The sequence below is a fragment of the Entelurus aequoreus genome, linkage group LG08 (genome assembly GCF_033978785.1).
Source record: "Entelurus aequoreus isolate RoL-2023_Sb linkage group LG08, RoL_Eaeq_v1.1, whole genome shotgun sequence".
Lineage (NCBI taxonomy): Eukaryota > Metazoa > Chordata > Actinopteri > Syngnathiformes > Syngnathidae > Entelurus > Entelurus aequoreus.
In genome coordinates, this window is record NC_084738.1 from 27,357,857 (window position 1) to 27,383,952 (window position 26,096).

Here is a 26,096-nt window from a genome sequence, read left to right on the forward strand (position 1 = left end):
ACTTCCAGGGAGCAGGGAAGTATAGAAACGGCTGACCACTTGGTGACGTAAACATTACACACAAGCTCGTGATCACGGCGCCGCTATAAATAGTGTGTCTGTGTTAGCGCTTATAATAAGAATATCACTAATACTTGGTTAAAATTCAAGTCACATATTCAGCCTTGTAAATGGAGTATTGCTAGTGCTTTTTAGCTTTTTAAATGTTTTTTTTGGGGTTGTTTGGGCGGAATAGAGGACCTCCGATTGGGTCCGCTGTAAGCGTTCATTTTAGGGCTGTCAAATGATTAATTTTTAAATCCGATCAATCCCACTCTAGAACTGTGATTAATCATGAATAAAATTTGCTTAAGAAAATACCCCAATATTTTTGATAAAAATGCAGTTTTATTGCCTGAATGTCATAGGGGAACGTTTTCTAAATGTTTTATTGAACTGCAAGTCATTGATTTGCTCAAAACTGGGTGACAGTAAGTATAGTAAGAACTAAGTACACATTTTTGTTTGTTTTTTGTCTAAAATAGAAATATTTCCTTAATAAAAATAAAAATAAAACGTTCTTTATTAGGAGTCTGTCCTGCTTAATACATTCAGTATGCATCTTTATGATAGAGCAGGTCTCCAACTGTCATCACTATGAAAACTACTGTGACAAAAAGAGAGGTGAGATATCTGTTTCACTGATATGATTGGCAACATTTCAATGGCATTTTATTCATGAAGGAGATCTGCTCTCAATTAGATTATTGTTTTAATGCTATTATGTGTAATTTGTCATTAAATAAAAGCATCACTCATAGCTCATTAATGTGGAATAAATGACACGCCACTAATAGTTTTAAGCCACATACCTCTCTGTGCTAACCGGAGGGTGCAAACTGGATGTGTAAAATCCTCATTGAATGACGATGTGTGCTGGACCTTGGACCAACTGCACTCAGTAACGAAACAAACACGCTCACATAAAAATTGTGATTATTGCAACCATAGACTGCAGAACACTTGTATTTGAACTTTTATACACTTACTTTAGTTATCTGCTGCACTGACAAGATTCCTGCTCGGTGCCTGTTGGCGACTGTGGCGAAACTACCGTGTAAAAACTGGCGTGTGACGACACAATTGACCTTTTTCTTTAATGGGGCGCACCAACCCATCCATCCATCCATCCATCCATTTTCTACCGCTTATTCCCTTCGGTGTCGCGGGGGGCGCTGGAGCCTATCTCAGTTAAAACCGGGCGGAAGGCGGGGTACACCCTGGAGAAGTAGCCACCTCATCACAGGGCCAACCCAGATAGACAGACAACATTCACACTCACATTCACACACTAGGGCCAATTTAGTGTTGCCAATCAACCTATCCCCAGGTGCATGTCTTTGGAGGTGGGGGGAAGCCGGAGTACCAGGAGGGAACCCACGCAGTCACGGGGAGAACATGCAAACTCCACACAGATCGAACCTAGGACCCTTCGTATTGTAAAGCAGACGCACTAACCCCTCTTCCACCGTGCTCCTACTTTGTCCAGTATTTTTATTAAGTAAGAGGCCACTTGGCCTCTTACTTAATAAAAATACTGGACAAAGTAGGTTCCCTTACGGAATGCGTACTTTCGTTTCTGAATACGTGACGGTTTATTTATCAAAGGACGTTTAGCAACCCTATTTAAGTAGCATTCATGCAAGCGGCACCATCCTCACTTTCATGTTGCACTTTAAGACGCTATTTTAAACTAGATGTGCGCCGATGTTGAGAAAGTTGTCCGCTGCTATACTGACTAGGAACCTCCTTTTTGTCTAAAGTTCCATCGAGGTTTGTCTTGAAGCGAAAGTGGGCACACAGCACATCGCTGTAACTATCATCCCACTTGCGTGTGCATAATGTGCACTGCCTTCCGGCGCCGGTCAAAACAAACACAGCGATTAATCATTAATTTATGGTTACACAATATATGTTTTGTATTAATCACATGCGTTAACACGTTAACGTTGACAGCCCTAGTTTATTTACAAGTTAGCATGCATTTTTTAAAAATCCATCCGTCGTCGTGATTGTGAACGATAGGCAAAATTCTCAAAAGAGTGTAGTTGCCCTTTAACAATACATAACTGACGACTGTTGAAATTAATACTTTGTATTGTTGTGTTGTTTTTCACAAATGGGAGGTCCATAATCACCATCAGACGACTTTATCCGATAGTTGTGTGTTGTTTATTCTGTTTAGAACAGGGGTGCCCAAACTTTTTTTTTTTGGAGAGTTGCCCCCGCCCAAACCATATAAAATGTTCACACTTTTTCATTTGGTGAAATTATTTATACTATTACACTCAAACTTGAAATCTTTTTTCGAATAAGACAATTTCATGGGAAATAAATTGTTCAATGATACATTTTTTAGTACAAAATCTAATTTGTAATAAATGTATTCAACATATGTCAGTGCATCAATGCTGTGTGCTACGATATCAATGTGAAGGGAAGTTGGCTATTATATTCTTGCTGGTAACTGAGCAGGAGGGGGCTTGAAAAAAGTTTGGTGTAACATTTCATATGAAGCACCTTGGCATTATTATTTGACATTTTACATGCATCAATTTACGCAAAATAGGACATCCTGGGGATTGCGCGAGTTGTTTTGTTTGGCTCAACTAAGGGTGGCTTTCCAAAGTTAATACACATTCATACTGACCTCACACAGGCACTGCTGACACGTCCACAAGGCTAACTATCAATCATGACCATCTGTATCGCCATGTACATTATACATGGCGATACAGCGCTAAATTCCTTACTAATGGTGCTGCTGTACACTTAGAATCGCAGTGTTTGGCCCAGCCAACAACCATAGATTTTATGGAAAAAATAAACTGTCAGTGTGCCATGTGTTACCCAGTTTCCTCTAGGGCAGGGGTCGGCAACCCAAAATGTTGAAAGAGCCATATTGGAGCAAAAATACAAAAAACAAATCTGTCTGGAGCCTCAAAAAATTAAAAGCCATATTACATACAGATAGTGTGTCATGAGATATGAATTGAATTAAGAGGACTTAAAGGAAACTAAATGAGCTCAAATATACGTACAAATGAGGCATAATGATGCAATATGTACATATAGCTAGCCTAAATAGCATGTTAGCATCGATTAGCTTGCAGTCATGCAGTGACCAAATATGCCTGATTAGCACTCCACACAAGTCAATAACATCAACAAAACTCACCTTTGTGCATTCACGCACAACATTAAAAGTGTGGTGGACAATATGAGACAGAAAAAGAAGTGGCATAAAACACGTCCTAGGAAGTCGGAGACAGTTATATATGTAAACAAAGTACGGTGAGTTCAAGGACCGCCAAAATGAGTAGGACAAAACGGCGCTCGCCAAATACTGGAATCAGTGAAGCATGTTTAATATAAACAGTGTGCTTTATAACAATTAGGGAGGTTTGTGTCATGTTTGTCCTCCTACAGAAACCATATTAAAACCCAAAATATTTTTTTTCCCGTCATCTTTTTCCATTTTTCACACATTTTTGAAAAAGCTCCAGAGAGCCACTAGGGCGGCACTAAAGAGCCGCATGCGGCTCTAGAGCCGCGGGTTGCCGACCCCCGCTCTAGGGCAACAACGTTAATATATGTTTGATGAAACGTGATTTTATGCATGTATGTATACCATGTACATGTATATGTACAGTATGTGTATATGTATGTTTGTAAAGTGAATGTATATGTACAGTATGTGTATATGTATGTTTGTACAGTGAATGTGCGTGTGGACGTATGAACTTTGAGTGTGTAGGAATGTACTGTATTTGTGTATGTATGTGGGAGCATAGGTACCTATGTGTGCGCGTATGTATGTATATATGTATGAATAATTGTGTGTATGTAAGTATAAATGTGTATTTGTATGTACAATATATGTGACACCCAGTATGTGCAGGATTTTAACGTTTAACCAATAAAACTTGGCTTCCAGTGATTCTAAATGAGCTTGTACTGGATTAGCGTGCATTTATTTTTATGTCTATCTCACAGAAACGCTAACTAAACAGGGGTCATCATCAGAAAGAGAAGTTATATGCATCTCTCTAAAGAAAGACCCAAAGCTTGGGCTGGGTAAGATTTTACAATACACTTAATAACGGCAAATAGTTAAATACAACATACTTCAGTTTACAAATTAAATACAGTTAATGATGATAAAGTAAAAGCCATTGCATGCTTTTTAAACCAAAACTGTGGTGTGTATCCATGAAGGTATAGTGATTGTGGGAGAGGACACAGTGGGGCGTTACGACCTGGGCATTTTCATTGCATCTGTGTTACCCGGGGGACCCGCTGATAAGGACGGACATATACGGCCAGGTATATCTGAAATGTTTTTCTCATCATCCTAAAATATGAATTGAATTGCTCCAAACACATCTTGTTCTTATGATTTTGTTTGGTCATAAAACAAAACAGCTATTGCAAGCTTAACGTAGAAAATAACATTTTGGTGACCTTTGCCCCTAGGCGGTCGCCTGATCTCTCTGAACCACATCAGCTTGGAGGGCGCCACCTTCAGCGAGGCAGCGGAGGTCATGCAGAGCAGCCCGGAGGAGGTGCAGCTCATTATCTCGCAGCCAAAAGGTGCTCTGTGTGTGTCTGTGTGTCCATGTTTTGTGTGGTGGTTGCAGCCCTGTTGACTAATTTGCATACGGGTGGTCCTCCGGTGATAAACACGTTCCGTTTCAACAATTGAATACAAGTCGAGTTTCAGTGTAAGTCAGAACCTTTATCTAAATTACGCCTAAATTAACACCAAAGTCACTCTTTCGCCATATACATTACAATAATGGAAAGATAAATACAAGAAACAAAATGAAAAAAATCATAAAAAAGTGAAGAATTCCTTACTCTTTTCCATATGGTTGACATTTGTTCTTGAGGAGGAAGGAAGTGTCAGTAATGAGAACACTATATTGCTTAGTTATCACTGTGCATTTCATCCTAGAAGATTCTTTCACATGTTCAAAGACATCATCTCTACTCTTAATGACATGTCATGCATCGACTCTTCTACATTTTACGATACCTAAATCTTAATGTTTTGCTTTTTTGTAGTAGTTACTTACTTTCATGTAATTTCCTTTAGTTTGGTGCACTGAGCCCGAAAGAGATGTTGTCCTTCCTCAGTGTAACCAGCGCTATTGCGTATAACTCCGCCTACACATTCTTCCACCGCACGCACAGAACTAATTATCTTTTTCCTTTTGTATACAGTAGGAAGGAGATTCATATGGCCCCATTCATCACAGTTTACCTGACACATGAAACGTGCACTATCCTCTTTAGCCGCCAGATGGCAGTTCAGTGTTGATTATCTTGAAATACATTTTGGGGGAATTCCAACTTTGACAACAGCGTCAGTCGCTATGTAAAGGGATTCTTTCCATAATTTTCAGCAGACTGCTTTGCAAAATGATTTAACCCCCCCTCTTCCGCCCAGGAATAGGGCCATATGAATCCCTTCCCGACTGTGGTATTTATAATTTATGGGAGTGCGCTCGTAACTCCGAATGCAACGATTAATCAATTATATCGATTCATTTGATTACAAAAAAGCTTTAATTCATATTATGTTGCTTTATTAATCGTTTAATGAGTGTCACTAATGGGCAGCATGCTGGTACAGGGGTTAGTGCATGTGCCTCACAATACGAAGGTCCTGAGTAGTCCTGAGTTCAATCCCGGGCTCGGGATCTTTCTGTGTGGAGCTTGCATGTTCTCCCCGTGACTGCGTGGGTTCCCTCCGGGTACTCCGGCTTCCTCCCACCTCCAAAAAACATGCACCTGGGAATAGGTTGATTGGCAACACTAAATTGGCCCTAGTGTGTGAATGTGAGTGTGAATGTTGTCCGTCTATCTGTGTTGGCCCTGCGATGAGGTGGCGACTTGTCCAGGGTGTACCCCGCCTACCGCCCGAATGCAGCTGAGATAGGCTCCAGCACCTCCCGCGACCCCGAAAGGGACAAGTGGTAGAAAATGGATGGATGGATGGAATGTCACTAATAAAAATAGATCAAATCAGAGGCAGCATGGAGTGCCCGGAACTTTATATACGCGGACAAAGTTTCCGCACAGCTGCTGCGATGGGGTGCGTTTTTATCGTTTTTATTAATGCGCACATGTTAAAAGTGCAATTTCAATGTTGATGCGCATTTATTTTTTAAAAAAAAACGGTTATGGCAAGGCGAAAACATTTTTATTTCAACAATGATCCCTAAAACACATATTGAATATATTAAGTGCCTTTTATCCGATTACTCAATTACTTAAACAAACTAATCGCTAAATTATTTTATTATTAAAATAATAATACTCGTAACACTGAACTGTTTATCGACTCGATACATACACGTACAAACACCTCAACTTCACGTGAAAATTGTCTTTCCGACTAGTTTTTTTCACGTTTATTCTCAGTACCCCAAACTCCAAACACTGCACGGCCTTCTGCATTGAGGAATTACGAGTCACAAAGCACACTGATGGCATTCGGACAATCGGGGGAGGACAGCCTGGATGAGATCGTCTCGGTCATGATGGAGCCAAAGACCAGCAATAGGCTACACATCCCCCAAGAAGTCCGTGTTCTTAACGCGCAGGTATGACCAACCTTGCAGGTGTTTTTTTAATTTTTTATAAACGAGTACTTTTACAAATGTTAATGCCAGGTATGTGGCTGCTTTTGTACCATGATTGTAAAGCTCAGAATGATGAGCTCTCTTGTTGCATGGATGGATGAAATATTTTGGTCATTAATTCAAGGATGGATGCATGCTTTCTTCCTCTATGAACTGCGAGAGGCCAGAGGAGATCACTGTGAAGCTCAAGAAGCTATCAGGAAGTCTGGGAATCAGCATCACTGTGAGTATGTTACTAGTTGGTGGCTTCATGTCAAACATAGTAGTACTGTACGTCAATATTCTGTGCATGTCAAGTTTACAAGGCTTTCCCAATCAAAATATAGTACATCGGTTAAGGAGGGCTAGCTTGCTCTGCTTTGGCAATCTAGTGTATCTTCTGTTTAAAGCAATTAAATAGGCTAGACCAGTGGTCCCCAAACTATGGCCCGCGGGCCGTATCCGTCCCGTCAGCGTCCAAAATTTCGGAAGTGGAAACAAGACCGCTGGAAGGGAAATATTACCAAGTTAAGGTAGATAAGGCCAAAACTGTCATGGAGGGTCATGACATACAGTGGTTTTTACGGCGTATTATTGTGAATGAAAAAAAAGGCACAACTGTTTTTTGTTTTTTTTAATCATAAAATTCTGGCGACCGAGCTGCCATTTTATTTTTTCTATAAAATCTATGGTTGTTGTTTCTACAGTGTATTTGTGTAAATGAAACGATACCACAGTTTTTTTACAATACAATTCTGGTGACTGAGCTGCCAGTAAAAGCTTTTGTCATTTTTTACAGTGTACAATTTGATGGATATTTTGCCTTGAATTCATAAGTCCAGCAGATATTTGTTGCTGTCTTTTTAAAAAAAAAAAAAAACATACAATTTGGAATGTATAATAATATGGTATTTTTTCCATTATTCGATAATATTAAAGAGTGAAAATATATACAGTTACAAACAGTATATTTTTCTGTCAACATGGAAAGAACATACACATTTACTGTAGTAAATAAAGATAAGGTATTTTATTGATGCATATTATTTCCAGGCTTTCGCGTGCTGTATAAAATGACATGGCGAGCCTTGAGTTTGACAACGGTGCTTTTAGTCTATGAGGAAATGAGTGTGGTGTTACAAAGTCTACCGGACTCAATCTCATTAACATTTGTGCTCTGACAGGATTAGAGAGAGGGAAGGTTGTTCTTGTCGCACATGCAAAGCTGTGTTGTACCCAACTATGAATAATACGTAAAAGTATTTTAAGTCATGTAACATTAATGCCTAAAATAAAACACAATGTCATTCAGGGTGGTGGCAACGCTGGCCATCCTAATGGGGGAATGTCCATCAAGAACCTCATTCCAGGAGGGTCTGCTGAGAAGGACGGACGCATACATGCAGGTATAGCTGAGATAATAAATAACGCCTAATACTGAATTTCACATTTGCTATCTTGTTGTGTTTTTGACTTCGGAGTTATTTGGTCCATGCATGAGACTAAAAACTGTTTTGGCCACTCATAATGTTCTAATAATGACAGATGTAGTATGTAAAAACATACTGTAGGGCACGTGCATGCATGTTAAAGAGCTCACTCATGAACAGAGGTGGGTAAAGTAGCCATAAATTGTACTCAAGTAAGAGGACTGTTACTTTAGAGATTTATTACTCAAGTAAAAGTAAGGAGTAGTCACCCAAATATTTACTTGAGTAAAAGTAAAAAGTATGTTGTGAAAAAACTACTCAAGTACTGAGTAACTGGTGAGTAACCTGTTTGTTTAATGATGACGGCAACAAATAATGCACAAAAACATAAAAATAGCAATGAGCAAATTCAGAGCCAGGAATATCTCTTAAGCAACTAAAACAATAATATATATTAAATAATAATACATTAACATAAATTAAGGCTAATTGAGCCACAATAACTTAACGGCACCATAGGCTCAGTAAGCAGAGATTACAAAGGAAAATAACAAGTTAGCCTTTACGCAAACCATAAACTGATAGGTGTGGGCTGCATCTGGGAACACACTGTGCACTTCTGATTGGTTTTTCTATGCATGCGTGTGTGGGTGCGTGTGTGTGTATGTCTCTCTATGAGGCTGCAGTGCGTTAATAAATGTCCCCACACGATGTACATTTGACAGTGATTCATAGCAGGGAAGCTAACATCAGCCTACGGTGACAGCCAAAATATCTACTAACGTTACTTACCGCGATGTGCGTCCTCAAATTTGACGTTGAGTTCATGTAAGCTTAAGCTTGTTGTTTGATGATCAAGAGTTTGCGAAGCAATTCCAGCGTATGACTGCTAGTCTGCACCATACTGAAGCAGAAGGAGTTTAACGCCAGCTAAAAATGTTAAAATAATATCCAAATGGCAGACATTCATCCATGAAAATATGGAAAAGCTGCTGATGGTGTGTTTGACGGAGAAGCAGCTCTAAGGAGATACCATAGAAGTCAGCTCTCAAACTACTGTAGTTGTTAGTAGTACATTCTATTGTATTGTTTTTATACAATATTTATAATCTAAAAGCATTTTTTTCTTTTTTTAAAAGGTATGTTACTTGTTAAAATTGTGCTCTTTTGGGGGAAGCTTTTGATTTTAAACCCTGAAATTTAAAAATGTTCGATTGTGTAACTAATTTATAATTAAAAATGGTGGTTATAATGGGGCTCAATGGAGATATTGGGTTAACATTAATTCCCATAATCTGATTGACCTAGAAGATGTTTTGAACTGGTACTTTTTAAATAATTCGATTTGGAGTGAAACAGACATTTTCAACTAAATTGTTTTGGGGGCCACAATTCCAGAAAGTTAAGGACCCGGGGGCCAGACTATTAGTCTTATTTTGTATAGTCCGAAGAACCAATGTCCTCTACAGTGGACATTTGATTTTATTGAATTTATTATTTATTCAGAGTTACAGGAGCGCTCAGCTGTTTTTAAGGACCTTCTGCAAAAAGCTAGTCAAATATCGTCTCTATGACAGCACTCTAGTTAGTGTTATTAAGAATCTGCTGCAAAAATGTGAGTCTGTCACAAGTTTTTTGAACTGAACTCGTGGATCACAATTTGAATAGAATTGTGAAAAAGAGAGGACCTAAAATGGAACCTTGAAGAACACCCCTAGTATACCAAAAATGACTACTGAATGCATTTGAAGTAAACACGCTACAGCAACACCTTTGTTACATAAAAAAATGTGTAACTGCCAAAAAAAAGACAGGACTTAAAAGGGTACTTTGAGGAACGCCTCAATTATGTAAATCACAAGTTTGGACCGCAGTGTTCTATGTTTGCTTACAAGGTTAAAATGTCAATGCAAGGATCTGCCATTGTGTTTACAGTGGTCCACATTCCTCTAAACAACAGGACCACTGTAGTGTTTTTAGAAATTTGCTGCAAAAATGTTTGTCTGGCTAGTTTTGAATTCAACTGGAGGGCCAGCCCAGTATGGTGTCATTTCCAGGGCAGATTTGGCCTTGGTGTAAGAGAAGCAAAAAATAATTGTCAAAAATTGGCTAAAAAAAGACAACAATTTCACCATAGTAGTCGTTTTGCAGCAAGATGCCCCTGCAGAAGCCTAGAGCTCAGTCAATATCATCCAATATTGATACACTTGACAACTGTCAAAGTATATCAGAGAACCAAATAACTCTCACAAAGAAAGTTCAAAATGTTGCACTATTTAAACTTTTAAACTTGCATCTTCTCACTGCTACCTACCACTGCAAGTGGAAATGTTGACATGACTCCTCTGTTCTGACTGACAGGTGACAGGCTTTTAGAAGTTGATGGGATCAGTTTTCAGAGCATCACCTACGAACAAGCGGTGGAGTGTCTGAGGAAAACCAGGGAGGTAAATGTGAACAATCATTCTAGGAATAGAGTAGTGATTCTCAAACAGTGGTCAGAGTCGTGTTTATAAAGAGTATGGCCAACTCGATTTCAGGCGATCTCCTCAATGATTGGTCAAAAGGCACTCACGTGACTACAGGGCGTCATAAATGCTACCAATTTTGAGCTGAGGCTATGTGTTTGCGGCACTTCCTCGTTAGTTTTTCGATGTGTATTAATGCCCTGTTGTGCAGCATAACAGAAGAAATAAATACATTTAAGAGATGATTTGAGAAAAAAAACACTATCTTAGAATCTCATTAAAACTAAAATAATGCACTATGGTAAAAAAAAAAAGAGAAAGTCAAACACAAATACAAATAGACGGACATTGTAAGAGTAAACTAAGCCAAATCTTGGGTGTAATAATAGATGAGAAAAATTGTATTGAAAATCCCATAAAAAATATACAACATAAAGCGGCAAGAAACACGTCAATAATGAATTAAGCAAAATATTTTCTGGACCTATTCCCTACTGCTCACTGGTGTTCCCATATCTGAGTTGTTGTGCAGAAATATGGGGAAATAATTACAAAAGTACATCTATTCACTTAGCATATTACAAAAAAGAAAGATTAGTTGGAATAATACATAATGAGTTATACATTCAGTGATTACAAATACATTGGAGGCAGCCACCACAGTTGACATACTTCACACAAAAGTCACCATTTCTCCGTGATTGTTGGTCCAAAGCTAATGAAGATTTTGGCAAAATGAGGGTAACAAGTTATATTTTGGTTGTTCTGTGTATATTTTTTTTTTATGCTTACTTCACCGTCGGGTGTGTGTTTAAAGCCTGCTGGTCATGAAACATTGCAGGAATGCAGCAGCAGAGTTCGTCAAATACAGCCGGAAAATTATACTTTAACGAAATAAAAGCATGTTTTATTGTAAGTTTATGAGCTGGAGTATGTTTAGAACTATACGTAGTTGTATTATTTTGGCTTATTTCATCAGAAAATATAACGTCGAAACAGAAATTGCATGCATCCAAGCACAGCCGCACATGTCCTTGGTAGCAGTCATGGCGCCTGTTGTTTAGTTGGCCATACTCTTTGTACACGACTCTGACTGTGGTGATACCCGGGCTCCACCTAGTCGTACACTAAAAAATCCCTTAAATAAATATTCAAACACAGTGTTACAGCTCAAACTGTGTGTAATGTTACAGTAGCCAACAATAATAGTTATACTTGTTAAAAAAAACGTCTGCCTTGATTTCAATTAATACTTGGGCCTACTACGCTACTGTATTTTAATGTTGGTGATTATGGTGGTACTCGGAGAGCCACGGGTTTTCTAAGGTGGTACTTGGTGAACAAAGTTTGAGAACCCCTGGATTAGAGGACTGAAACCATCCTCTTCCATCACGCAGGTGGTGACTTTGGTTGTGGAGAGGGGGCCCATGACGTTCCCCAGGGGGTCTCTGGGTGCCTACACTGACACCAGCAGTGTGTCCACTCACAACATTGATACCAGGCAGCAGAGGATCAACAGCTTCTCGTCTATCAACAACCCTTCACATGCTTTCTGTGAGCAGCCCAGCAACTACAATTTTGTCACTGATGGTACGGATCCCTAAAAGGTCTTGCACACACTCACAGTGATACAGCACTTGTACAACAATCTACCAAAAAACTGGTCTAAATGCAGATCGACATTCTGCCTTAAAGAAAGTCACTTTCTCTATGTAGTAAACTGGGTGACTGCACAAAGATGAACTTTCACACACTTCCCCCTCCTGAGCTTCCTTTCTGACCCTGACTTTCCTCTTCTTATCCCTCCCTTATCATCCTCCTTGTCCACCTAACTTCCCATACAGGACCATGGGAAGATTACATTACATTACATAACATTTGCAGTTAATTGAGGCCAATTTAGTTATTAATCTGTTAACTACTTACTGACTGAGTAATGATTTTCTTATTCTTTGTTTTTATTGTGTCTCCAAAAGCTGGAAGGACACACAAGTAATGATTTCTTTATTTTGAATTTTGTAATATTGTATGTACGTCTTCACTCAAACATCAAGATATACATGATATGGGATTGTAGTGGTTACTTTTTCATATTAAAATGTATTTATATTTAAAATAGGGACAGGACTTAAAATGAAAATTGTGTCAGATTCTACCCAAAAGTTAATTTCAGCCTGTTGCAGGTGGACAATATCATGCAGAATGCACATCACTTATTTTAAATGTGCATATGATTTTATTTTACATATGTTTGGAATATCAAAAACAACTACACACATAAGAAACTCTTTCTTTTTAGGGAAAATACTGAAAGTTGAATTTGGGTTTTGTTTAGCAAAAAAGTAGAATTGAACATGCATATAGTATTGTTTTACATTTGCTTTTAAAACAAAAAACCACTGCACACATAAATGACTGACATTTAAATTTGGTATTAGCAAAAAAGTAGAATTAAACATGAATATTGTAATTATACAAATAATGATATTGATAACATTTTAAGCGCTTTTTAGCGCCATTCTAATAGTATCATTTTAAATATGTTTTAAAAAACAAAAACAAGTACAAACGAAAAATTTTGTTTTTTTTTTCAGAAAAAAAATGAAAGTTGAATTTGGGTTTAGTTTAGAAAAAAAAAGTAGTATTAAATTTGCATATTGTATTATTTTATATATATTTTTAAAAACTAAAACAACTACACACATAAAAATTATGTATTTTTTTCCCCCAGAGAAAATATTGAAACTTATTGGGCGTCGTTTAGCAAGAAGTTGAATGAAATATGTTGGCACTCAGCATCAAGGGTTGGAGTTGGGGGTTAAATCACCAAAATGATTCCCGGGCGCGGCGCCGCTGCTGCCCACTGCTCCCCAAGGGGATGGGTCAAATGCAGAGGACAAATTTCACCACATCTAGTGTGTGTGTGACAATCATTGGTACTTTAATCTTTAATCTTAATCTTAATCTTTTAGTCATATTTTACATGTTTTTAAGATAAAAAAACAAAACAACAACTACACTTACAAAAAAAGTGTACCGGTAAATGTTTAAAGTTAAATTTGGTTTTATTTTAGCAAAAAAAGTAGATCGAAATATGAATATAGTATTTTTATATGTCATTAACATCAAAAATACATGCAAAACACTGTTTTTTAGTAAAAATATTAAAAGATGAATGTGTGTTTAGTTTAGCAAAAAAAATTAAATTAAATATGGATTAAGTATTTTACATTTGTTTTAAATCAAACAAAGACAAAATATTGAAAGTTAAATTTGGGTTGAGTTTAACAACAAAGTTGGATTAAATATACATATATTATTATTATTTAAAATATATTTCTATTAAAAAAAACTACACAAAAAAAACTGTTTCTTTTTCAGATAAAATATTGAAAGTTAAATGTGGTTTGAGTTTAGCAAAATAAAAATATAATACAATGTTACGTACTGCATATTTCCTTAAAAAAAACAAAAAAACAACTGCATATATCAATACTACTCTTTCTCTTTCTGAAAACATATCAAAAGTCAAGTTTAGGATTAGTTTAGCAAAACAACTAAATTACTAAATATGGATATGGCATTGTTTTACATATGTTTTTAAAATGAAAAAACATCTATGCATAAAAAGTTCATTTTTTAAAGAAAATATTGCAAGTTAAATTTGGTTTTAGTTTAGCAAAAGTGTAGGATAAAGTATGCATTAGTACTATTTTACATTTCTTATTAAAAAGGAAAAATAACTACATACATAAAAACTCTTTCTGAGATATAGTGTAAGTTAAATTTGTGTTTAGTTTAACAAACATATATATTGTTAAAAATATAATTAGATGTGCATATAATAATAAGTTAGTAAGATTAAATTCCTCTAGCACTTTGAGACACTCAACTCGTAATAATAATTTACATATGTTTTATGTATTTTGTCAAAGAAAATATTAAAAGTTATATTTGGGTTTATACATCATATAAAAAACAGTTTCTTTTTCAGAGAAAATATTGTAAGTTAAAACTTGGTTGGGTTTAGCAAATTAAAAATATAGTAATTTTTTAGATTTTTAAATTTTTAAAAAAAACAACTACACATATATAAACTCTTGTTTCTTTTTTCTGAAAAATACTGAAAGTAAAATTTGGGCTTAGTTTAGGAGAAAGAGTAAAATTGAATATGCATTTCTAATCCATTATTATAATAATTGTACAGTATTATATTTTAAATATATTTTTAAAATAAAATAAAAATACACACATACAAATTCCTTTTTTTCCCAGAAAAAAATATTGAGAAATATATGACCAACAGTTACAGAATACAAAGGGTTACATTACATATTATTTGACCCTTTGGTGATCTACTCAAAATCAGGTGTACCCTGAAGTAGTATATGCTTCAACATGTTTCTGTGTGTATAAACGGTTTACGTTGTGCAATACAACGTAAACCGTTGACCAACCAAAAAGTAACCACAGAACAATAGTGTTCTGTGGTTACTTTTTGGTTGGCCAAGCGGACGTGACGACAGGCTGTCCTCACTCAGGTCCGCACGGACCTGGAGGGGGCGTGCCTTAAGTCCGGCTGGAAATCGGGAGAAATTCGGGAGAATGGTTGTCCCGGGGAGAGGCACTGAAATTCGGGAGGGTTGGCAAGTATGAGATATTCTCACTTCTTTTCTTTTGTCGAGCACAAAGAAAAGAACATTTTAGTTAAATGTAAGTTGTGTCTTGGATCAAAACAACAATTCAAGTCTGCCTGGTTAGGCTTTGTGTATGTCACGTGTGCCTTCCTTAGGTGAAGACAGGTTTACAGCATAGTTGTTAATATGCTGTTTGTTACTTATGTATGTTATGTTGCAGCTATTTAAAATAGTTTTGTCAATTTGTTCTGGCCTGAAATAAATTGGCCCTTTGAAACATATCTTTGTCTTTGTGTGTTGTATGTAGACCACATTGCTTAGCAGAGTTCAGTGATGCAAATGCATGTCAAGTTGATCAACACATTGTAGTATTCTCCGGTGCAATAACAGTACTGAAATGAAGGCTAAAAGGGCATTAATGGGAACTTTTTTTTTTAAAAAGAAGAAAAAAAAAAGTAACTAAATAGTTACTTTTCACAGTAACGCATTACTTTTTGGTGTAAGTAACTGAGTTAGTAACTGAATTACTTTTAAAATAAAGTAACTAGTAACTGTAACTAGTTACTGGTTTTCAGTAACTAACCCAACACTGCGTTTAAGTCAGGACTTTGGGAAGGCCATTCTAAAACCTTCATTCTAGCCTGATTTAGCCATTCCTTTACCACTTTTGAACGTGTGTTTAGGGTCATTGTCCTGTTGGAACACCCAGCTGTGCCCAAGACCCAACCTCCAGGCTGATGATTTTAGGTTGTCCTGAAGAATTTGGAGGTAATCCTCCTTTTTCATTGTCCCATTTACTCTCTGTAAAGCACCAGTTCCATTGGCAGCAAAATGGTAGTAATACAGCATAATACTACACCACCATGCTTGACGGTAGGCCTGGTGTCCCTGGGATTAAAGGCCTCACCTTTTCTCCTCCAAACATATTGCTGGGTATTGTGGCCAAACAGCTCAATTTGTGTTTCATCTGACCACAGAACTTTCCTCCAGATGGTCTTATCTTTGTCCATGTGATGTCAGATGAAACAAAAATTGAGCTGTTTGGCCACAATACCCAGCAATATGTTTGGAGGAGAAAAGGTGAAGCCAACCTAAAATCATCAGCCCGGAGGTTGGGTCTTGGGCGAAGTTGAGTGTATTAACAGGACAATGACCCCAAACACAGGTCAAACGTTGTAAAGGAATAGCTAAATCAGGCTAAAATTAAGGTTTTAGAATGGCCTTGCCAAAGTCCTGATTTAAACGTGTTGACAATGCTGTAGAAACAAGTCCATGTCAGAAAACCAACACATTTAGCTGAACTGCACCAATTTTGTCAAGAGGAGTGGTCAAAAATTCAACCAGAAGCTTGCCAGAAGCTTGTGGATGGCTACCAAAAGCGCCTTATTGCAGTGAAACTTGCCAAGGGACATGTAACCAAATATTAACATTGCTGTATGTATACTTTTGACCCAGCAGATTTGGTCACATTTTCAGTAGACCCATAATAAATTCATAAAATAACCAAACTTCATGAATGTTTTTTGTGACCAAAAAGTATGTGGTCCAATCACTCTATCACAAAAAAATAAGAGTTGTAGAAATTATTGGAAACTCAAGACAGCCATGAGATTATGTTCTTTACAAGTGTATGTAAACTTTTGACCACGACTGTATGTTATTTACAAGTGTATGTTAACTTTTGACCACGACTGTATATCCTAATTGGATCTGTAGTCTTGTTCAGTTTGACGCACTAAGAATGAGAACTGTCTGTCATTCTCTTCAGACAACACACAGGAAGTGACCTTGACTAAGAGCGCCAACGGTCTGGGCTTTAGCTTCGTTATGTGTGAGCTGGACCCGCCCATTCCGGACTTTGGCAGTCTGATCCGGATAAAGCAGCTTTTCCCCGACCAGCCGGCCCAGTTGAGTGGCAGGATCGATGAGGGAGATGTACTCTTGGCCATCGACGGCCAGTCGCTCAAAGACTTGTCTTATCCGGTATGTGGATTAGACTATTACAGCTCTCCCGGATGTTATCATCCAGGTGGTTTGTCTCAGCAACTATCAGGTGAAAAAATCTGAAATTCAATTTTTTTGGGGTGGATATATGATTAGTTTTTTTATTGATACCAACCGAATTCAGTACAAAGGAATTACTGATTCACGTAATCAAATGGTATCGATTGTCGATACCTTTCTTGCACTTGACGTCAGTGAGTTCCGGTTGCAAACTCAAGCACTTAATGGGCAAACAGGTGTTTTTTTGTCTCGAGTTCATGTTGCTATTTTCCATGTCAACAAAGCTAGCATGCCTGATAGAAAGTGCCTAAAAGTAAGGCTGCATCCACTTTTCAAGCGAGTTCGATGCTAATTACCATTGCAAACGCCATGTACATGCTATCAATTAGCATTGGCGATTTTACGTAACGATTTCAACACCTACAAATTTGGCAATCAAAACTTAACTAAAATGCATGTTGCGATCAAACAGTTTGTGTGTAAGAAGTACAGCACTTAGGGCCTGATTTATTAAAGGTTTGCCTGTGCTAAAACACGTGCAAACCTGATGGCACACGCAAAGCTGATCTACTAAACGTGTGCAAAGTGAGCAAAATTAGGCGTGCAATCCATTTTGCGTCTCTGTCTTCATTAATATCCAAAATGTATGCTGATCATCAAAACACCCACAATACTGGGAGGAGAAAATGCAATAATTATTATTTAGCATGCACAATGTGATTTATTAACACTTATCACTGTTTTGCCAGCACTATTTAGGGTTTTATTTAGCACGTGTTAAAAGTGCAAACTGACAGTTCCACACACGGCTGCAGGATGCAAAGACGGACGACAATCCCGCGTCCTACGTGTGTGTGTCAACATTATGAATGGCCATATCGTATATTCAGCAATTTCCTTTTATAGTTTGTTGTCTGCTGGATGACTTATGGGGCTGATTAAAACTATTTCAGTTGAAGCATTTTAGTGTGCGCTCGCATTTTTTAATGTTGTTCATTTTCTTTAAAATCTGGCTGGCGGAAAGTACCAAGTTAAAAAAAATATATATATATTTTTGTTTTAATTATTTTTTTTTTAAATATGTCCTTTCTAATCAATTTTCTACTGCTTGTTACTCTCGGTGTCTCTTAGCCGCTCAGGCAAATCATATTGTCTAAAAATGCCTTTTCCCATCAATAACGTGACCTCATCAGCGGCAAGTGCGCACTCTTTCAGTCAATTAGTGCGCGAGGAATATATATATATATATATAAACAGCCCGGCCCTCTGTCAAATTGTTTTAACCCAATGCGGCCCGCGAGTCAAAAAGTATGGGGACCCCTGCCTTAGAGTTTAAACAATTTTTAGGGCTCATCTAAAGACAAGACTGGCACCTTCAACGTGATGGCAAAGACTACTTCCTGACTATGGCAGCACACCAAGAACAAAATTAAATGAATGCATACTTGCAAATGAGACTCAGAAGTGTAAGAAAACAAGATACAACAATTGGACAGCACAGTTGTCATTGTGAACTCAGGGATTATTGGGAAAAAATGGCCTTTTATTTTTACACAAATTAACATTCATTAACAGATGAACATACACACAAACTACCGAAACTTGGTACTGTTGTGTACTGTCCGATACCCAGGTACCGGGAATTGGTACCGTTTTGGTTCAAATGTAAAAAGTACCCAATCACTAGTAGGGGAGGCACCAAACATACTATTATTTTGCCAAATAATGTACTCTTTCTATTTTTGTCCTCCAGAATGTGCTAAAGCTGTTCAAAACTTCCCAACCTGAGGTCCGGCTGACGTTATGTCGGCCTTCACCAGGTAACACTCACCCATTTCCTGACAAACTTGGACATAGTCTTGCTGTATTTTTACACATTGTGTTTTCTCCAGGGACCCTTCCCTCCATCCATCAGCTCACAGGAACATGAGCAATACAAGACGACATTCGGAGGCAGGGCTTTGCTTCCTGGCAACACATGGCATGCTAACAGGGATACAAAGACCCGTCTGCTGAATGACAGCAGGTCAGTGACGTGTCCACATGATAACCAAACAGCTGGAGTTCAGGGCATTAAGGGATTAAAAGAAGGTTTAGTTTTTTTTGATTGAGGCCTACACTGATTTCCCAATAACAAATAAATATTTCTAAACAAAAATAATACAATAAAATCCCCTGACGAGCAGGGAAACCTGCGAAACAGGCTTGTAGGGATGAAATAGCCTCTGTGTTTTTTCCTGACCTGATGTATATTCCGCTCCACCCCGGTATTGAGCACTGTATAGCGGATAAACCACAGAAGCCTTGGCTATATTTTTAAACATGTAGGCATGTAAGGTTTTGTTCAATTAATTTAGGTATTTTTGCATCTGTGTTTTACCAGTGTACTAAACAAACTAAGATGAACCTGTGACTGCTGCAGACATACAACTATTGGCGGGTTTGTGGAAAGAAGAATTCAGGTAAATGTACAATACATCCTTGCTCAATCCTTGTGTGGAATTTGTGGGGTTTAACATTAGGAATCATAATTAAAGTGATTGTTTGCCACAGTTATGCGTATGCTTTGAGGACGCTAACTTGAACGTCCTGCCAATATTATATCCCGCCCTCTCTCTGCTCCGAGCATGTGACCTACATTCCATAACTAACTACAAAAGTAAACTTCATTCATTAATGGTGTTACAAAAAAGATCAGTTAGATTAATACATAATGTTGGATTTAGAGAACATACAAACCCTTTATTTATTGAATCAAAAATACCGAAATTCCACGACAAAGTGAATTTGCAAACAGCAAAAATTATACACAAAGCAAACTATAACCTGCTACCCAAGAATATACAACAATTATTCTCAAAAAAAGAGGAGAAATATAATCTTAGAGAAAATTTTAATTTAAAACATTTGTATGCACGTACAACACTTAAGACCTTCAGTATATCAGTATGTGGAATTAAATTATGGAATGGATTAAGTAAAGCAATCAAACAATGTACTAATATGATCCACTTCAAGAAACTCTTCAAACTTAAAGTGTTTACAAAGTACAAGGAAGGGGTGGCGGGGTTTGGTGGTAGCGGGGGTGTATATTGTAGCGTCCCGGAAGAGTTAGTGCTGCAAGGGGTTCTGGGTATTTGTTCTGTTGTGTTACGGTGCGGATGTTCTCCTGAAATGTGTTCGTCATTCTTGTTTGGTGTGGGTTCACAGTGTGGCGCATATTTGTAACAGTGTTAAAGTTGTTTATACGGTCACCCTCAGTGTGACCTGTATGGCTGTTGACCAAGTATGCCTTGCATTCACTTATGTGTGTGTAAAAGCCGCATATATTATGTGACTGGGCCGGCACGCTGTTTGTATGGAGGAAAAGCGGACGTGACGACAGGTTGTGGAGAACGCTAAAGGCAGTGCCTTTAAGGCACGCCCCCAATATTGTTGTCCGGGTGGAAATCGGGAGATATTCAGGAGAATGGTTTCCCCGGGAGATTTTCGGGAGGGGCACTGAAATTCGTGAGTCTCCCGGGAAAATCAGGAGGGTTGGCAAGTATGCGGCCGAGTCATACCAAATCGAGGGTTGGAATTGGGGGTTAAATCACCAAAATTATTCCAGAGTACGGCCACCTCTGCTGCTCACTGCTCCCTTCACCTCCCAAGGGGTGGAACAAGGGGATGGGTCAAACGCAGAGAGTAATTTCACCATACCTAGTGTGTGAGTGTTACTATCAGTGGTACTTTTACTTTAAAATAATGTGGCAGGTATTATAAGATAATGCAGCGAACTACGTAAAATGACGAGGAGCACCACAGAAAATGAACAGGCGGGCCACATAAAGTTATGCAGAGACCACATAAAATGGCGTGGCGGGCAACATTGAATAAAGTGATGGACCACATAAAAGACGTGGCGAGTGAGATTTTTGCCTATGGAATATGGGTTTGGTAGCTGTATTTAAAACATCCATCCATCCATCCATTTTCTACCGCTTGTCCCTTAACATCTTCATTCAAAAATAAATATTCCAATAGTTGTAACTCCTCTGTAAGCCACAAGGTGGCAGAGTTGTGATGGTAAAAGGCAACTTTGTGCTGTTTCAGTTTCACCTTGAGGAGCCACAAGCACTAATACAACTCATGTTATTTATTTTCACAGGAAACCAGAATACACACAAGAGGACCAAACTATATCGGACAGCGTGTGTGTATTTATCATGACATTAAACACCTGTTCGCAGGTTTTGTTTGAGGACGCAACAATTTACTCGCCGAAATAAAAGTGCCTAAAATGAGTCTGACCTCAGTGTGGATGACTAAAAGAAACTTTGGTTAAATATCAAGGACAAAAGAGACACTAGCACACACTTCCCTGGGTGAAGAGGAGCCACTAATAGTTCCTTGAATGAGGGTCCATGTATTTCGGTGAAACCCAGTAGTGCATCTGGATCCCATCAGAACTTGTGCTCCCTTTGCAAATGATCCCAAATGTTTCTAATTATGCCAGCGGAGACGGCCCAAGGCTGTGTGTGTGCGTGTGTGTGTGTGTGTGTGTGTGTGTATGTATGTGTGTGTGTGTGTGTGTGTGTGTGTGTGCGTGCATGCGTGTGTGTGTGTGTGTGTGTGTGTAATCGCCCTGAAGGACATGCACACCCAAACACTGGCCTCTGTTTATTCATGAGCAGAGAAACAGAAAATGGACAGCGCGGTCTTGACCTCTGCGGCCTCTGCTAAGGTCACTGCACGCGGCGACGACTGACAAAGGATTGATGGAGTATGGATAGATGTTCTTCCTTGTCACTTCACTTATGTCTCAAGTTCTGTCCAATTGAGGGGGTCGGGGTGAGTAACCTAATAATGAAATATGATGATTGTTACCTCCAGTCAAACCACAAGGCTTTATATCGGTTGCTAGTAATCACACTTAACTTGGTGTAGGGCAGCCGTGACAAAAAATAAATACAATCTTGACATGAATATTTGTTGCTTTTTGCAATTTTACTCAATGCAAAGATAGAAAATAGAAATCCAAACAATACTACACCAGAATCCAAAAGATTAAGAATGTCTAAGACTGCCTGCAGCTCCCTATCAAAAATGTAAAGTAGTTTGTTCCACCTGGATAGCAGTAAACCTAACTTGGAACAGTCAACACAGACGTCATAACGTCATCAAAGCTGACCTTTAAAGGCCTACTGAAACCCACTACTACCGACCACGCAGTCTGATAGTTTATACATCAATGATGAAATCTTAACATTGCAACACATGCCAATACGGCCGGGTTAGATTAGTAAAGTGCAATTTTAAATTTCCTGCGAAATATTCTGCTGAAAACGTCTCGGTATGATGACGTTTGCGCGTGACGTCACGGATTGTAGCGGACATTTTGGGACAGCATTGTGGCCAGCTATTAAGTCGTCTGTTTTCATCGCAAAATTCCACAGTATTCTGGACATCTGTGTTGGTGAATCTTTTGCAATTTGTTTAATGAACAATTAAGACAGCAAAGAAGAAAGCTGTAGGAGGGAAGCGGTGTATTAGCGGCCGGCTGCAGCAACACAAACACGTAGCGGCTACATCGTAGCCGGTGTTTCATTGTTTACATACCCGAACGATGACAGTCAAGCTTTACCATTGGCCTGTGGAGAACTGGGACAACATAGACTCTTACCCGGAGGACTTTGAGTTGGATACACATTGGCCTGTGGAGAACTGGGACAACAGAGACTCTTACCAGGAGGACTTAGAGTTGAATACACGCTACCGTGAGTACGCAGCTGTGGCTTCCAAACATTTGATCGCTTGCCCGTATGTGCGTGCCGCTATGTGCATGTCACGTACGTAACTTTGGGGAAATATATGTGCTGTATGAACTTTGCGGAGGTGAACGGTACTTTGGGCTGTGGGATTGAGTGTGATGTGCGGGTGTTTGATTTGTATTGGCGGGTTATATGGACGGGAGGGGGGAGGTGTTTGTTATGCGTTAATTTGTGGCATATTAAATATAAGCCTGGTTGTGTTGTGGCTAATAGAGTATATATATGTCTTGTGTTTATTTACTGTTTTAGTCAATCCCAGCTGAATATCAGGTACCACCCGCCTCTCACAGCATCTTCCCTATCCGAATCGCTTCCACTGCCCTCTAATCCTTCACTCTCACTTCCCTCATCCACAAATCTTTCATCCTCGCTCAAATTAATGGGGTAATCGTCGCTTTCTCGGTCCGAATCGCTCTCGCTGCTGGTGGTCATGATTGTAAACAATGTGCAGATGTGAGGCGCTCCACAACCTGTGACGTCACGCTACTTCCGGTACGGGCAAGGCTTCTTTATCAGCGACCAAAAGTTGCGAACTTTATCGTCGATGTTCTCTACTAAATCCTTTCAGCAAAATTATGGCAATATCGCGAAATGATCAAGTATGACACATAGAATGGATCTGCTATCCCCGTTTAAATAAGAAAATCTCATTTCAGTAGGCCTTTAAGCATGCACCAACATTTTGAAAAAGGATGGAGAGATAGATAGAAGAAAGCTGAAATAAAATAAATATATTTCTATATTTTGCATTTCATATTGCACATGACTGTGGTGCGTTCAAGGACCCTCGGTAAATGTTAGGAACAGAGGTTTCTCTAGGGGAGACTTGACTCCCAGGAGATGCACTGATAATAAAAATTATGTGTTATTATGATTTGTATTATCCACTGAGGATAATCCTATGTGTATCAGATAATATCTACTTTATACTGAAGTAAAGGAACCTTTGACAGCTGTGCAATCATTTATATTTAAGTAAATCATGACAGGATATATTATAATTTAAGTTAATATTCTGACCACTTTACAGTATATATAATTTGTTGCTTTTTTGTACTTTTTTTTCCAAACAAAATCCAATTATTTAGAGGCGTATTTAGATATAAGTTCTACATATGTTAAACCAAATTTTAAAAAGTCAAAAACTTAAATAACAGGGGTGCTAAAAAATTGATTTACACGTAAATCACAATTCTTGTTTATCATGATTCTGAATTAATTTGTAACTTTAAAAATGTTTTATTAAAAAATGTATATTTTTGATTTCTTTAAATTTTCAATTTTTAAAAAGACGGTTTTTTTAGGCCATCACGGCGTCTACTCCATGCATGCATACGTCAGCAGCCAAGAGGAGCTATGTAACTTTTTTGTAACTTGAAACATTTTTATACCGTTTATAATGGTTTGAATCAAGAATCGTCACCACAAAAATCCAAATTGAAACGTGAGTTGTTGGAAAAATCCTATTTTACGTGTGTTTTAAAAAAGCAATAATTTGCTTGTTTGAGGCGTCATTGGGGGCCTTTTAGGTGTCTTGTGTATGGGGGCCCAGAATTTGGCGCTAAGCCCCTGATCGCAGCACAGAATCAACAGGTTTGGGAGGGCCTGGAGCCTATCCCAGCTGCACTCGGGCAGAAGTCGCCACCTCATCGCAGAACATTGAACAGTATGAAGAAAAAAAGGAAAAACAGAGTCAGGGTCTTCCTGAGGTAATTTTCCAACTTTTTTTTTTTTTTTAATGTCAATGACTATAATAAAATAGAGCTGGGCACAGTTTTAGTGTGTGCCTACGTCAAACACTGTGACATATGTGTGTTGAATGTGTTCTGTTGAACTTGCCAGTAATCAAATCCTAACATGTACTGAACAAAACACCAAAACCTACAGAAACTAAAACCAGTGCCATTTATGGAAATAGTACATCTTTTTAACAAACCAGCACAGAGTGAGCCATAACTTGCTTTGGAAAGCCATTAAAAAATACAAGAATCCTGAAATTGACCGGCGGTTGCGACCAGTACAGTCCAGACGGGTTAGGCTCCAGCTCATTCGCAACACTAACGAGAACCAGCAGTATAAAAAATAGATGTACTGATACTGGATATTACAACCAAATAACTTGACCAAGGAATGTTAACACACATACTAAATCAAGATCCATGTCTGTCTGCTCCAGCGTAGTCCCTAAATTGATGTCAGCAAGAATTTTATTTTTCAGACTCCCAACCCAAGGGCTGGATTAGGTTGATTTTTGTAATGCTAAAGCTGTGTGAAACACCACCCAGACAAATGGGCACAATGATGCACTTTGGCAGGCCTCAAAGGCCTTTCTCTGCATTACAGGGCATTGTGAACCGTTCACATTTTCCACGGCAGTGCTACTGTGACGCACGCTGCCGTCCACAGACAGCCGTGGATGCTCCAGGATTACACGCAGCACGCCGTCTGCTTACTTGAATGCCAACTCCACTCTCATCCCGCTATTTCCTCATTTAAATGTGTTAAGTGGACTGCCATCATTTTAAAAACAAACCATGTTATTCTTTAGAACAGGGGTGTCAAACTCATTTTCATCGAGGGCCACATCGCAGTAATTGTTGCTTTCAGAGGGCCACTTTTTTAGAATTAATTTACATTATGCATGCGGGTAATAACCTGTGATTAATCATGATTAATTGAAATGCATATGCATTTGATTATTAGATTGTTTTATGTATAACTTGCTTTAAAATCATAAATAAAGGTGACAAGCAGATATTTAACTATTTGTTTTCATCTCAAAATAGTTTTGCAATACAGTATATAATATAATTGGCATGATCATATAATATTAAAGTTTAAAATATGCATTTGTTTTCTGTCAAAATTGAAAGAACGAATGCATTTAGTAAAAAAAAAAAAAAAAAAAAGTTAATATTTTATTGAAACCCGTTTTTTCCAGGCTTTCGCTGATGTGGCCAGAACTGGCCCCCGGGCCTTGAGTTTGACACCTGTGCTTTAGAAGGACCTCATATAACCAAGCATCTCATGTAGGAAGCAAAATGTGCTCTACTTCTACAGGCAGGGGTGGGTAGCA

The 26,096-nt window shown here is 38.3% G+C and overlaps 1 protein-coding gene across 6 annotated transcripts in view; it reads left to right on the forward strand.

The window, feature by feature from the left end:
• The window catches only part of frmpd2 (FERM and PDZ domain containing 2), a 30,972-nt gene extending 6,084 nt beyond the window's left edge, over window positions 1-24,888 (forward strand). For 2 of the 6 annotated variants that reach the window (XM_062056132.1, XM_062056134.1), the window contains exons 18-30: window positions 4,036-4,116; window positions 4,258-4,365; window positions 4,516-4,632; window positions 6,469-6,650; window positions 6,814-6,912; window positions 7,981-8,074; window positions 10,460-10,545; window positions 11,964-12,156; window positions 16,972-17,186; window positions 18,961-19,027; window positions 19,100-19,233; window positions 19,591-19,669; window positions 21,358-22,182. In XM_062056132.1, the coding sequence (XP_061912116.1) occupies window positions 4,036-4,116; window positions 4,258-4,365; window positions 4,516-4,632; window positions 6,469-6,650; window positions 6,814-6,912; window positions 7,981-8,074; window positions 10,460-10,545; window positions 11,964-12,156; window positions 16,972-17,186; window positions 18,961-19,027; window positions 19,100-19,137 (1,280 nt within the window). In that variant the 3' untranslated portion in view covers window positions 19,138-19,233; window positions 19,591-19,669; window positions 21,358-22,182. Of the gene's footprint in view, window positions 1-4,035; window positions 4,117-4,257; window positions 4,366-4,515; window positions 4,633-6,468; window positions 6,651-6,813; window positions 6,913-7,980; window positions 8,075-10,459; window positions 10,546-11,963; window positions 12,157-15,886; window positions 15,972-16,971; window positions 17,187-18,960; window positions 19,028-19,099; window positions 19,234-19,590; window positions 19,670-21,357; window positions 22,189-24,878 lie in introns of those variants that run through there. The other 4 variants (XM_062056135.1, XM_062056137.1, XM_062056133.1 and 1 more) reach the window with 4 other exon arrangements.
• The last annotated feature ends 1,208 nt before the right edge of the window (window positions 24,889-26,096 follow it).